The 14,963-nt window shown below is 43.2% G+C and overlaps 1 protein-coding gene across 1 annotated transcript in view; it reads left to right on the top strand.

Moving 5' to 3' along the window:
- The first annotated feature begins 6,130 nt into the window (after positions 1 to 6,130).
- Positions 6,131 to 14,963, top strand: part of Gpr176 (G protein-coupled receptor 176) — a 93,225-nt gene continuing 84,392 nt past the window's right edge. The window contains exon 1 of the mRNA XM_021156635.2: positions 6,131 to 6,637. Within this exon, the coding sequence (XP_021012294.1) occupies positions 6,322 to 6,637 (316 nt within the window). The 5' untranslated portion in view covers positions 6,131 to 6,321. The remainder of the gene's footprint in view (positions 6,638 to 14,963) is intronic.

Genomic DNA, 14,963 nt, shown 5'->3' with positions numbered 1-14,963 from the left:
TCTCCTCTCCTCTCCTCTCCTCTCCTCTCCTCTCCTCTCCTTTACCTGACTCCAGTTACCACGAGTCTACTCTAGTGAGATGAACATCTTTAGCTTTCTCACTCCTGTTTCTTAGCTCAATGTCCTCCAGGCTCATTCATACTGCTGGGAATGACAGAATTTCATTACTTTTACGGTGGAATAAGATTCCATTATATGGTTATATGGTTATTCCATGTTATATCTATTCATCCATTAATGGATGCTTAGGTGGCTCCTGTATCTTGCCTATTGTGAACCAGAGCAGCAGTAACCATGGTGCCCTGAAAGAGTGGCTTACTTCATTTCCTTTGGAATCATGCCCAGTAGCAGGATTACATGATTTTATAGTAGTTCTGTTTCCAATTGTATTTTTTTAATTGCCATACTGTTTCTCATGATGGTTGTACTAATTTATATTCCCACTGATAGTGTGTAAGAGTTCTTTCTTGTCATACCCTTCAGAATTTTGTCTTTTGGTGACAACCATTTTAACTGTGTGGGATGTATCATTACAGGATTCACTTGGATTTCCCTGATTCTGCTGAGCAGACCTTGCACACGTGTCTCTGCTGCTTTCTTTCTGACCTACAATGGTTTCAGTGAGAAACTTGATGTCATTCAAATGATTTTTTTTTCTTCTAGAAGAAACGTTGTGTGTCTCTTTGTCTACTTTTAAGATTTTCCTTTTCTTCTGTGATTACATTCATAAGTTTAGTGATGACAAGGCTTAGTGTAAATCTTCTCTAAGATAACAGCTTTTTGTTTTTGTTAATTATAGAGTTTTTGCCACTAATTTTCTGGACACTTGTTTTGAATTATTCCCCCTTTTCACTTTTGGTAGGTAAAGGCTCTCTGTGTCCTGGCAGCCAGACAAGGAGACTCAAGGCTGTTCCTGCTGTTCCAGTCTCTGCACATACAGTCCCAAAGGTGTCCTGTGAATCTGTCCGTCCGTGTCCCTGTATCTGTCACTTGTAAAGAGCTTGCCTTGCCTCTATTGAACAGCACAGAAAGCATCCCAGGGAAGGATTGATGGCTCTTTATGGAAATCTTAATGGAGTCTTACAAGGGAGTCAGTTACAGACTCCACAGCACCCAAGTAACATCACTGTTCAGCAAGTAATAGCCCTGTGTTGGAGTCAACATTTACGGTGGATATTCATTTTTAGAAGATTGCTTTCAGCATCTGATTATTAGAACCCAGGTGCATTACGCTGGTCAGGGTAGCGGAAGAGTGTGTAAGATTGCACAGTGCATTAGCTTAGGTGTAAATGTTGATTACATGGCAAACCCAAGGCAAAAAAACGTTAGTTGTTACACTATTCTAAAGGCAGGTTAGACAGGCTGAGTGCACGGCAGGATAGCAGTCTTAAGTAACCTCAGGGCATAGTGATTACTCTGGCTGTGAGGTCCAGTAAAAGTTCCAGTCTCTTAGAATGTAAGAGATTTTTGTCCTAACATTGCACTGCACCTATGAGTCTTGCCTTTTAACTTTTGGAATAAATTAAGCATATCCTTTTATCCCAAAGCTATGCTGTTTCTTCCAAGTCAGGTTCTGAGTCATGGCCATGGCTCATCTTGTACTGAAGGAGAGATATTACTGTATTGATCACTTAATTCACCAAAATTGGTTCTAGATAACTTTCAACTCTGACAAAAAAAAATCAAATTTATCTTCAAAGGATATATTTATCATGAACAGAAACACAGGAAAGAATGTGCTAGATCCTGAATTTTACAGTAACAGAGGCGCTCCAAAAAGGGGTTAAGTCTCAAAAAAATATCCCACAACTATGTGGCTCCCCAAGACTACTGGAGGATGACAGTATTCATGGAGATTTTTAATTTACTACTAGAACCTGGTCTGGGCTAGGGATGTGACACAGTGATAGAGTGCTTGCTTAAGATGTGCAAGGCATTTGTTTTGTAGTACTGGGGGAGAGGATTTGCTTTATGATCAGTACATATCTGTATGTGAATGTTTGCATGTGCATGTGTGTGTAAGATGTTGGTGTGTATGTGACTACTGAGGCTTCCCTGTGAAGGAAGGAACTTTGTATTTTTCTAATACCCTCGAGAACTTTAATAGCAAGTCTTTAGGTGCGAAGTCTACTAAAACACATTTGTAGATTCATATCCATGGGGAACCATTCTCCAACTGATATACTGGGATAGTTTAGAATACATGAAGGTCTACATTAATATTACTACCTTTTATGAGACAGGGTTTTCATTATATTGCCTGGAACTTGCTATTTAGACCAAGCTGGCTTTGAACTTAGTGTTCCACCTGTTTCTAGCTCCCCAGTGACCTAGAACACTAGAATATTTATAATTATGGACATCTAAATCTTAAGCTTTTTTTTTTTTTTTTTTTTTACAAAAAGCTACTGTGTCTTTTGCTAATTGAAAATAACTTGTCTGGTATGGTATCTCACGTCTGTCATTCCAGTACTCAGGAGGAAAATCAGGAGTTCAAGTTTGTCCTTGGCTCTAAAGTCAGTTCAAGGTCAGCCTGGGCTACTACCAAAGACTTTTTGTGAACACCTTCCCTCAATTAAAAAAAAAAAAAGAAGCAAGAAAAGTAAGCGATTCTTTCATTTTTGGGGGGAAATACAGAGTCTGGTAAGTAATATTTTACAGACGCCTCACAGAGAGTGCTTTAACATGTTGGAAGGGGAATGTTTCCCATTCTGTGGCATTTGCTGTCTTTAATCATCAACAAATAGGACTTGATCTAATAGTGAAGTTTAACATATCTGACCTTGAGGTTTTTATTAATTCAGTATTGCAGTCTCCTTAAAAAGCCTCCGCAAATGGCTCCTCCTATGTCTATTTGATAGAGGAGGGCACCAAGTTCACAGAGGTCAAGAGGGCTGGAAATGGCACAGGCATTTGCACACAGGTTTGAGGGACCACTATGCATGCTCTGCCTTCTTTGCCCCCACTGCCCCTCGGGCTAGATGGACTCTGTGATCTTGAGAAGGTTTGTATGTCTGCCTGGGTCAAAAGCCAGTCCAGGTTTCCAGAAGAGAAATGGCTTAGAACCCATATTAAGTTTAAATACTCTCAAAAAGCCATTTAAATGAAGTAAGTTTATCAGAGACTGACACGGGTTGGACATGAAAAGCCCAGCAGTTTAATTCAAAGGTTCCCAGGGGCTCAGTTATCCATTACCACTCTCATTTCCCGAGGACCAAGAATGTTCTATTGCCACTACCAATTTACACAGAGATTTAAAAAAAAAAAAGTATCCGACTTAATACCTGCTGTGCACATAAATAAAGTATATTCCCTTAAATATGCAGGCCTGTTTCCATGAGTGTCTGACAGCACAGGCTGGGTTGTGCTGTAAGAAGAAATAACTGTAAAGATATTTGTAGCTTAGTACAACAATGTTTATTTCTTGCTCACACAAAATTTATTGTGGGTGGCTATGTCTCCAGGACATGAGTCCTCCCATGTGGTGACTCAGAGGCTGCTCTGTGTTTAGGCAGTTCCATTCAGAACAAGACTCCCTTCCTAACCACTGTGGCAGGGCAGAAGAGGGACTGGGTAATCAGAAGTAGCATTTCACTGTCTCAGCCTACAAACACCTCATCATTTCTGTTCAGATTTCACTAGTCATAATAGTCATGTAGCCTTGCTTACTTGAAAGGGCAGTTGAGAAAGATTGCTTTCTGTGTGTCTAGAAGAAGAGAATGGGAAGCTGGTAACATGAGTAATGTCTGCACAGTAAACCACCGACTATAAATAAGCACAGGACTATAGGCACAGGACTATAGGCACAGGACTAGCCACATACAAATACAGAACTGCCTACTCAAGATGGGAAGTCACCTACCACAGGACTGAGGACAAAATACTTGTCTCTCTAGCCTTCTCTCTCCCTTCAGTAAAAGCCACAGAAGAGCACATGGAGGTGTGATGCAAGACAGGGGTCAGGAGGAAGGAAAAAAAACTACAGCCCATAGGATCCATCTTACTTAACCATCATTTTGGTCTTTGCAAGAATCCTAGATCCCATCCCATCTTCTTTTTCTACCTACCCAGGATCCTTCCTGCTTTTAAATGAATGTCTAAGAATACTAAAATCCAAGAATTCTTCTGAACATAAATGAAGAGATAAAAGGAAATAAGCTCTCATGTATACAAGCGTTAGTGCTCTTTTGGACCTCCCAGTCTAGAACTACCAGAAACAAAAACTTTGTTGTTTATAAGCTGCTTGGTCTAGGGCATTTTGTTTCAGTAGCCTAAGCAAATCAGAACAACCACACTGGGTTTTGACCCGGTCATGCCCAATTCTAGAAAAAAAATATCCAAATTAAAAATTTTTTTCAATAGAAAACTCTTTTGATATACTTTTATTTAATGACTGCAATATCATGCTCCATATTCTACATGTTCGTCTTACAAGTGATCGACACCCCTGAGATTTGCCTGCTTAAATGTAGTATGGTTTTGTGACTGCTTCAACAAATCTAGTGCAGAGGACATGATACCATGTAGATTCTAAAATGACTTATAAAAGTCAGTGTAGTTTCTGCGAGTCCTCACTTGAAGAACAGCATTGCCTATGAGGACACTAAGCAGCTACGTGGTAAGGCCACACGTAGATCATTCGGAGCACAATTGCGTCTGACTTCTAAGTTATGGCCAGTATCTCCTGCCAGCCACGAATAGCCTCCAGATGCCAGACGCTGGCGACATAGGTTGTTCAAGCCGCTGAATTTTGTGAATTTGCTGTGTACTAACCAGCAAGTATAACATTTAAATGATGTCTAACCTCATGTCATATAGAAACCTTACCCCTGACTCATTGTAGTCAGTGGAAAATCCACCTAAGACGTGACCGTAAGACCGATGTTACCTTGTCCCTGGTTCTGTATTTCCATAAAGCATGTGTGTCTCAATTTGGGGATCAAGGTGACCTCCACTTTGATTTTTGTTTTTGTTCTTTTTGCCGTGAAAGTTCTCACATATTCAAGCCTGCCAACTTATTTTGTAGCAAATTCCTAATTCTCTTGCCTCTCCCTCCAAAACTCTGGGATTAGAGGTATGCACCACCGTGCCTGGCTCATTTCTATATTTTTCTTCCCTTGATCCTTCTCTTTCAGTTCTTTTTCAGTTCCCTGTTTCCATTTCACTCCTCCTGTTTTATTATTTCTTCTTGTATGCCTGCTTATCCCAACTTCCCAATTTACATCAGCCTGCAGGAAACCCCCTCCAAGTCTTCATCGCTGAATTCATTAGCAGTGCCCAGTGTGGAGGTGAGGCCCAATGAAAGGGCCTGGGAAACCATGAGTGGGTTCCTTTTAGTCCACCTTTCGAAGATGGACGAGGCTTTGACTTGACGGAGGGCCCAGGAGGCTGGGCTCCCTGCCCAGATGGCAGTGGCAAATGACATAGAGCCTGCAGGCTGTACCTCTAAGGACGCTGGGGCAGTAACCACAGCAGCAAACGCAGTGCATCCTTCAGCAGCTAGAGACTGAAACTGCGCGCCTCCCACGCGCCCCGCGACGAAGTCACGCTCCACTGGGGCAAAATGGCGCTACGTCCCTCACCAGCAGCGTGAGGGGGGTGGGGGGGTGGGTCGTGCGTCACGTGACCTCGCCTGCCTGCCGCGCGGCCCCGACTGCCTCAGGCACGCGCTGGGAGCCCGGCTGCAGAGCGGGCGGCGGCTCTACCCCGCTAGGGGCGTCCTACCTGGTCCCTGCTAGGTCACGACAATCTGTCCAAGCCAAGATCGGACCTGGAGTGGTGGGGCTGAGGCCAAGGGTGGGGGCGGCTTGTAAAGGCAAAGGGGGGCGGTGCAGAGCCCGCTCCAGGGGTTCAGGCAGCCATGGAGATTGGACCCCAGCTGAGCGTCCCGGAGTCCTGGCGCTCAGCCGAGTGTGCGGGGCCAAGCTGTGGACACTCAGGGCCCGTTGCCCAGCCTTGGCTGCCCACAGGGTTTAGCCCCCACCCTCCCAGCTATAATCACTAGGCTGGGGCATTTCATGGGGGTTCGCACCGCCCCAGCTTCGAAGCTACTAGCGGCATTGAAATATAGCTTCAGCCAAATGTTCCCATCCCAGTAGGGAGAGAGGATCAGAGCGTGCGCGGGGTCCTCCGCAGCCACCGATGTGTGTGCTGGGTGGGTTTGGCCGCGCTGCCCACCCCCTCCCCCCCTCGGGAGGAGGGCCCAGCGATGCTCTGTGACCGTGCCGCCTCCATGTGGTTGCTGACGGGCCCAGGGGGGAGCAGGCATGGGGCGCGGCCGCACCTCCCTCCCACCCCTCCTCGCGGATGGCTGGCTAGGCGATGAGCAGACGTGAGGGGCTAGCCGGCTGGCCGGCTCTGCAGGACTCTGCCTGGCTCCCGAGCGTCGGTCCCTCCGCGCCCGGGGCAGGAGCGGCTGTGCGCTGGGCTCAGAGGCCAGGCGGACGAGCGCAAACCCTGGGCTTCGCTATGGGGTACAACAGCAGCTGGGTGTCACCGAACACCAGCCACCCGCGCAACACGTCGGGCGCCGAGGCTGGCGCCAACCTCAGCGCGTTCGGGGAGCTGAGCGAGGCTCAGCTGTACCGCCAGTTCACCACCACCGTGCAGGTCGTCATCTTCATTGGCTCGCTACTGGGTAAGCCAACCCGCGGGGCCACCAGCGGGCCGGGCTTCCCCGAGGACACAAGAGCTGCCGTGGGGTGCGGGGTGCCTGGCCATGTGCGGGGAGTTGAAGGAGATTTAAGTTAGGCAAGGACGGTCACCTCCAGCCTGGAGGTTGGAAGCAGAAGAGTTGGGACAGGGCTTCTCTTGGCAGGATGGTACAGGTACAGGGTTCTGGCGAAAGACCTGTCCAGACAGCCCTTGTCCAAAGCTTCAGACTCCGCGCATCACCGCTTACCTTCTGGTGCCCGGGAGCATCGCTGCCTCTAGCTCTTGTTTACAAATAGGAGCAACGATTCCCAGGGAATTTGTGACTGATGAAGGAATGTTAACTCAGTCAAAAATGTGTTTTTGCGCTACTATTTCGGATATAAGCTAATTATTTTTGAAAGAGCTCTATTTTATATGTCAGTTTTGGTTTGTTTCTAGTAACGGGGACTTTTTTTTTTTTTTTTTTTAAGAGCGTGTGAAGTTAAACTTTACATTGTCTTCAGATAATTTTACAATCTTTGAGTAAAACGAAACCCATTGGACTCCTCCACCTGTGTTTTAAGTGCATAACAGAGATAAGAAAAAAAAAAACCAACAACAACAACAAATGTCTCAAACCACTCACAGAAGATTATAGATTTCTTCCCTTGTTCAGAGGGGATTAAAAAAAATAAATTGACCAAAATGAACTGCGCTACTCTGTTACAGGGCACTGGATCAGTTTTCAAAAAGAGCTGCAGGACATAACAAGGATGAAAGAATTACTGTTCTTGTAATTTCTTGTGCAATGGCTAGTAAAATGTGTGTGGGTTAGGGTGAGACTCATCTTTCCTCCCCCTACTCTTAAATGGCTCTTGCTTTTTAGGGCAACTCTTTAAACAACAAACAGTGCAATCAGACTGCTTTCCATTGAGGTTTGGCTAGCACAATGGATACTAGCAAACAGGCTTAAATTCTCTGTTGTGACATTTGTAAGAATGTGAAAAGATTACAATTTATGTGTGGATGTTGTGGAGAAGAGAAGTCAAAGTTTCAAAGTCAGAATAAATTATATTTCCTAGACACTTGAGAATTTCCATGGAAACCAAGACATCTGAGATATTAAAAGACTATATTTGGAAAAAAAATAACGTGTGGAATTTCCCTTCATACTTTCTCAAGTTGTCATCCTTCTAGCCCTTTCTGTTGTAATAGCTAGCTTCCACGTTCTATCATGGAACATTTTCAGCGGTCCATGTGACGTTGTCTAGATGTGTGTTTTCAAGTGGACCGCTAAATGCACATTTACACAGTAAAACCCTATGTTCCAAATATTTCTGAGATTCATTTAACAATCACTAACTAAACATTTACTATGCAAAAGTACTATGCAAAGAGTTAAATTCCAATATTGCTTCTCTTAAAAGGTATATTAATGGGAAAGTCAGAAAAATGACTTTGGGTTTTTCAAATATACACCTCATATATATACATATATATGCATATATGTATGTATATACTCACACACACATACATACACACACACATATAGCTTTTCCCCATGGTAACTTTGGTGTTGAAATTTTTTTCATGGATTGAATTCAAAGGGTATTATTGGAATAGAAGATAGATATCATGTCTACAAAAGACATAGTGAACAGTGGGTATAGAAATGCTTTTTCCGCTGTCTCTCTGTATTTTTCTCTTTCCTGTCTTTCCTTGAACTGGGTTCAGGAACTTTTAGTTAAATGGACTCTTATTTTCAGTTCTTTTCCACACAGCACTTGTGAGTGACATGCAAAACTGCCTTCACGGATAGGTCTAAAAAAAAAATTTTAAAAAGGACTCATTTCCCATTGATCTTTGGTTATGCCTGACTAGACCTACTAAGAAATCTATTTGCTCTATTCTATTTCCAGAAAATACAAATATAGCATTTCATGTTTCCTTGAAAACATTGTAACATTGTCCTGTGAGTTCACTCTTTGTGGGTGATCTTGATTCATTGTTCTAGATTTCGATCAATTCAAACAAATCTATGTACATGAGATTTTCCTGGAAATGCCAGTTGAGGCTCAGTACTTACAGTCCAAAGCTATGTCCAGTTACATGCAAGGCATGCAAACTTGGGAATGAAGCTCCAAAGTCCACAAATACAGGGCAGCCATGGATTAGCAGGAGGAGGAAGATGAAGTCTTTGGAGAACGGAGTGCTGTCTCCTGATAGATTAGCCACGACTTAGTGTACCTGCTTCTCATCTCAAACGCAGGCGAATGAGTTGTTCTTTACTTTTTTCTCTCTAAACAAATACAAACACTCTCTACACATCCTCCAAACAGGTTTCTCCCTCCTAGGCTTCCTGAGACTCATTAGTACTCCGGAATACTTTCCTTGCCCTGATATCTTGTAAAACATTAAGCACTTTAACTGGAAAATGTCGCAGTAACTTGGGATAACTGTAATATTTCTGTCATAGCAATATTATTTACTGTGCTGAAAACGACTCAAGCATTGCTCAAATAATGTGCCCTTTGGGGATCTGGATAAATGAGAGTTTCTCAGCCCTCGTGATACAACATCTTGGGATGCCTTCAGTTAAATGGGAATCCTGGAAGAGAGCCATGTAATTTAGGTCCTCTAGAGTCAACAGTTAGAAATGGAAGACTCAGAAAGATTTGGAGTCGCCAATTCCAATAAGATAAAATTTGGAGGGCATGGTGGCACAGGCCATGCCCTTCATCCTAGTGCTTGGGAGGCAGAGGCAGGCAGATCTCTGCATTCCAGACCAACTTGGTCTACAGAGGGAGTTCCAGGACAGCTAGGGCTATACAGAGAAACCCCATCTTCAAAGACAAAAAACAAACAAACAAATAAAAACTGGAACCCTACGGGACTGATCTTTCTTTTCTCAGTCTCCTTGGATTCCCAATGAAAATACCTGCAGAGGTTCATTTCTCTTTGTTGCTTTTCCTTAGAAAGGTATGACTGACTATTACCGCTAAGCTACGCCTACCCAGATCACTTGTCACCCGTGCCTGTTATCCTTGGAAGCATGGGAGACATTTTTAAAAAATGAATTTCCCATTAAAGTCACCACTGCAAACAATAGCCAGCATGTAAGTATTCTACACTAGAATTTACCTAAAAGTGTTTTAAAATATAGACATCAGTTTTCCTTCCTCCTGGCAAGCCATTATGTATAAATGGTTCTCCTTTTTTAAGTTGGCCTCCTTTGCCAACTGCTGTGCACTGAATATTTGCCGGATACCCACACCCTCCTGCATTCCCATGTTACAGATAGAACCCCCGTGTGATGGTCTGAAAGAAGTAGGTCTTTTGGAGAAAGTTTAGATGAGGTCAGGTTTAGGGCTCACAGACTCTGTCTCTCTCTCGTGAAGATGTAGCAGGAAGGCAGTAGTCCATAAATCAGGAAGGTCTTCATCAGAACCTGCCCAATACTGCATCTGATCTGGGACTTTCTAGCTTCCAGAATTGTTAGAAATAAACATTGTTCAAGCCACCCAATCTATGTGTTTTATTTGTTTCTTTTTAAATGGTAGCTTGTGCAGGCCACTATGCACTAACACTATTGGTGTATAGTGATCCACGGTGAAACTGATGACCACAAAGTAAAGGTTCTATATCACCCTTCGTCTTATTCTTTCAAAACAGGATCTCTCTCACTGACCCTGCAGCTAGGCTGCTGGCCAGTAAGCCCTAGCTGTCTTCCTGTCTCTGCTCTCCTTCCCTCAAACCACTAGGATTACAGCTTGGCCCTTTCTTTACATGTGCTCTGGGATCTGAACTCAGGTCCTCATGTTTTCAGAGTAAACACTCCTATCCACTGAGCCATCTCCATAGCCCTAAAGTAGTCATCTTAAAGGAAAAATAGGCAGACGGTACATGCAGCTCAGTTAGGTAGCGTGTTTGCCTAGCATGCAAGAGACCATTGGTTTGATTTGGACAACTGGCGATAGGGTGAGGGGAGGAAGGGAGAGAGGGAATGAGCTTGTTGAATCTGTTCAACAGATAGATGATAAACACCGTTTTGCCTCTTGCTTGTTTTTTATAGTCTTCCAGCAAAATCACATTGCATACAAGGGATGGTCATGATACTTGGTAGAAACATATATTTGTGGCTTTGATATGAGCTAGATGATTCTTAGAGTTTCCCAGTTAAACGTTTGACAGGTGATGTATTACGCTAGCTTGTACTCATAATTCATAATTATATAGAATAATTTTTGGTTAACCATAATTATAGACAATAGTAACATAATACCTACCAGCTGCCTTACATCTATATGCCGTTTCTGTTTTAGCATGTCTAGAAGCATGTATACACTGCATAAAAAAAACCAAGGTATCCTAGTCAGGTGTGGTGTTGCACACCTATAATCCCAGGATTTGGGATTTGGGAGGTGGAAGCAGGAAGATCAGAATTCAAGGCTTAACTACATAGTGAGTTCAAGGTTAGGCTGAGCTGCACAAGATCCTGTCTCAACACACACACACACACACACACACACACACACACACACACACACAGATGGAGGGAGAGGGAGAATAATATATATCAAAATCAGGACATGGCAGGATCAGTAATTAGCTTGGATAGATAAACCCAATATTTTGAGTCCAAATGCCTCATGTTTGATTTTCATACGATAGAAGTCCATCCTCCTCCCTCCATTTTTATGCTCGTGTGTGCATGTGTATACACATGTACATTTAGTGGCTATGAAGTGATATCTCACTGTGACTTCAGTGTAGATTTCTCTAATGGCTAATGAGATTAAGCATCTTTTCATGTGCTCATTACCCATTTGAGTATCATTTTAGTTGCATCTATTCAGATCCTTTGTCTTTTTTGTTGAATTGTGAGTAAGCAGTCAGGACACCAAGCTCTTAGGTAATTTGCAGATATTCCCCCAGCTCTGTGTGTTGTCTGTGCTTCATTTTCTTGTTGCCAAAGTCAGAAGTTGAAGAACAAATGAAGCACATTAAAAACAAAAATTGGGGTGATTGCTGTACTTGATGCCAGACGTCTTTAAACCAAATTTAAATTGCTTGTAAAATGGCATGGTGAGATTTGATTAGAATAAAACTGTTCTGGGAGAGTTTGGAAAATTGGCAGCGGAAGTGGGAAAGAAAACACAATAGTGGGGAAGCTAGCCTGAAAAAAAGTAAAGATGTCTATACCCATATATACATTGTTTATAGATGTATATATTCATTTTAATTTTAATATTATATGTATGATTCTAAAATTTTGTTTGTATGTGCATTTGCTTGCACATATATGCACCATGTGTGTGCCTGGTGCCTGTGGAAGCCAGAGGAGGGTTACAGACAGTTGTCAGCTGCCATGTGGGTACCAGGAACCGAACCTTGATCCAACAAGGGCTCCTAACCACTGAGCCATCTCTCCATCCCCTTTGTATTTCCAATACTTGATCAAGTTTGACATTTAAATTAAACTGTAATTCTACATCTGCATTAGTTCCTCTTGTGTCTCTGTAGCCGTGACCTATGATCGAAATAACTTCTGGTGGGAGAGGGAACGTTTGCCATGACAGAGATAACTTCAGTTGCTTTGGCTCATGGTTTTCAGAGGGTTCACTCCATCATGTCAGGGGAAGGGTGGCGGCAGTAGTGTGTGGTGCACACTTTTCATAGCACAGCAGACTCGGAGAAAGCATGACAGGAACCAGAGGCTGGGCATAACCTCCGGAAGTCTGTCCCTTTCTGTCAGCTAGGCTTTGCCTTCCAAAGTTTTTTAAAAACTCCTTGACTAACTCCTCCATGTGGGAAACAATTGTTCAAAATATAAGTCTGTGTGGAACACTTAAGATTTAAATGGAAGCATTCCATGCCTGGCCTCCAAAGACTCATAGCCATCTCACAGTGAGAAGTGCATCTAGTCTAACTTCTGGAGTCCCTAAATTCTTACTGGTTCTAGTACTGCTAAGATATACACATACAAAATCTCTACTGAAATTCAAGACAGTCCCTTAGCTGTGAGCCCCTATTACATTTAAGAGAGAGTCATGTACTTCCAACATACAGTGACACAGACTTCCTATTCCTAAGTGGAGGAATAAGGGCATAGGTGAGATCAAAGAAAGGCAAAGTCATTAGGGTAGATTTAATCACTATAGCTCCATGTCTGATATTAAGAGCATATAGTGTCATAATAGAGGCTCTAACAGGCTTGGGTACCATCTCCTTTATAGCTGTGTCACATGCAGTTCATATGGCTTCCTGCATTGGTGTATGCAACTTGCCTTGGCAAATGCCCCATGTTCTTGGCATCCTCAACATCCTGGAGTCTTTATTCTAACTTAGGCTTTACCCTCACAGCTTTATGCATAGTCCTCTCAGGAGTTCCTGCAAGGAATCTAATCTGACTTCACTGGCTATTCTCTTGAATTTTGGTGGAAGCCTGCATGGCCCTGTAACTCTTGTGTTATGCATCCTTGCAAAACCAGCAACACATATGAGATGCCAGTTTCAGCTGCCAGTTTGAGCAGTAGCCTGGGCCTCTTGGACCATGGTTGCAGTGCCCTTTGAGTGCCTGAGTGGCTGAACTATGAAAAACACTTCCCTAATGTGCTGGCTTTATGTAAACTTGACACAGACTGTAGTGATCTGAGAAGAAGGAACCTTGATAGAGAAAATGCCTCCATGAGATCTGGGTGTAGGCAAGCCCGTAAAACATTTTTTTAAATAGTGATTGAGGGGGGAGATCCCAGTCAATTGTGAGTGCTGCCATCTCTCAGCTGGTGGTCCTGGCTCTGTAAGAAAGCAGACAGAGCAAGCCAGGAGGAGCAAGCCAGTAAGCAGCACTCCTCCATGGCCTCTTCCTGCCTCCAGGTTCCTGCCCTGTTTGAGTTCCTGTCCTGACTTCCTTCAATGATGAACAGTGATATGGAAATGTAAGCCAAATAAATCCTTTCCTCCCCAAGTTGATTTTGGTCATGGTGTTTCCTCACAGCAATAGAAACCCTGACTAGGACATCGGGTGAGCTCTTTTCAAAAGTAGAGATCCCTTGATAATGCTATTTATTTATTTATTTATTTATTTATTTATTTATTTATTTTAGTATAGGATAGAGTTTATTCAGGTCATGGGGAGGGGAATCAAGAGGGAGGGAGAGGGAGAGGGAGAGGGAGAGGGAGAGAGAGAGAGAGAGAGAGAGAGAGAGAGAGAGAGAGAGAGAGAGAAGAGAAGAGAAGGAGTAGAGGCCGGCCATGAGCACGCGGAGAGAGCGGGGAAGGGAGTAGGGAAGGGGCAAAGGGACAGAGTAGGAGCAAGAAGGGAAGAACAAGAGAGGAACAAGAAGATAATGCTATTTTTTATTGTGTTATATTAAACTTTATTTCTATTTATGTGTGTGTATATGTGAGCACCCGATTGCCTGTATGTTTACCACCGTGTGCAGGTGCCTATGATGATCAGAGGAGGGTGTTGGAATCTCAAGAACCATAATTACAGGCTGTTGTGAGCAACCCCAACTGGATGCTGGGAACTGGCATGAAACCCACATTATCTGCAAGAGCACCAAGTCCTCTGAGCCATCTCTTCAGCTCCAACACTTTCCTTGAGAAAGAAATGCTTTTAAATGAGTGCAGTTTTATATCCTGGAACCTACTATGGGTGCTGGGTCTTGCCTGTTCTTGAAATGCGCACAACACATCTTTCCTGTTGTAACAGTGTAACACGTTTAGTTTCTTGTAGCCCCTGAGATGGATGGAGAGCCCACAACTTAAGTGAGGCAAACTTAACTTCTCAAGGAAGGAGTAGAGCAAGCCTGAGATCGAGGTCCAAGCTTTTTAGCCAACATGCTTATAAACTCAGTTTTAGCCTTTACACTGGAACTAGTGATCATTATATAGCTGACCATTTCCAGGACACCTCTTTGAGCTTAGATCCATGATTTAGTTGTTTGGTCATGATTTGTGTAAGTTTGGTTCTCTTAAAATTCCACTATAGGCTAGAGTATTGCTAAGGATTAAGAGGAGAATAATTACAAATAAAAACTTTCTCAACATACTTTAAGGTGTGTGCAAAAGTCCAGAAGCCAAGTCGAGTCCTGAGCCCTTCCCTTTATTACTGCATCCGCTAAAACTGTAAAACAGTAGCTCCCCCCCCCCAGCACACACAGATTTGTTAACCTTATGCTGAAAACTGGAGTGACTGTCTTCACGAAATTGGTTCAGTCTCTATCTGTGCCTTCCTTCCTTCCTTTCTTTCTTTCTTTCTTTCTTTCTTTCTTTCTTTCTTTCTTTCTTTCTTTCTTTCTTTCTTTCTTTCTTCCTTCCTTCCT

The sequence above is a fragment of the Mus caroli genome, chromosome 2 (genome assembly GCF_900094665.2).
Source record: "Mus caroli chromosome 2, CAROLI_EIJ_v1.1, whole genome shotgun sequence".
Classification (NCBI taxonomy): domain Eukaryota; kingdom Metazoa; phylum Chordata; class Mammalia; order Rodentia; family Muridae; genus Mus; species Mus caroli.
Note: the sequence above shows the minus strand (reverse complement) of the source record. Positions and strands in the feature narration are given on the sequence as shown.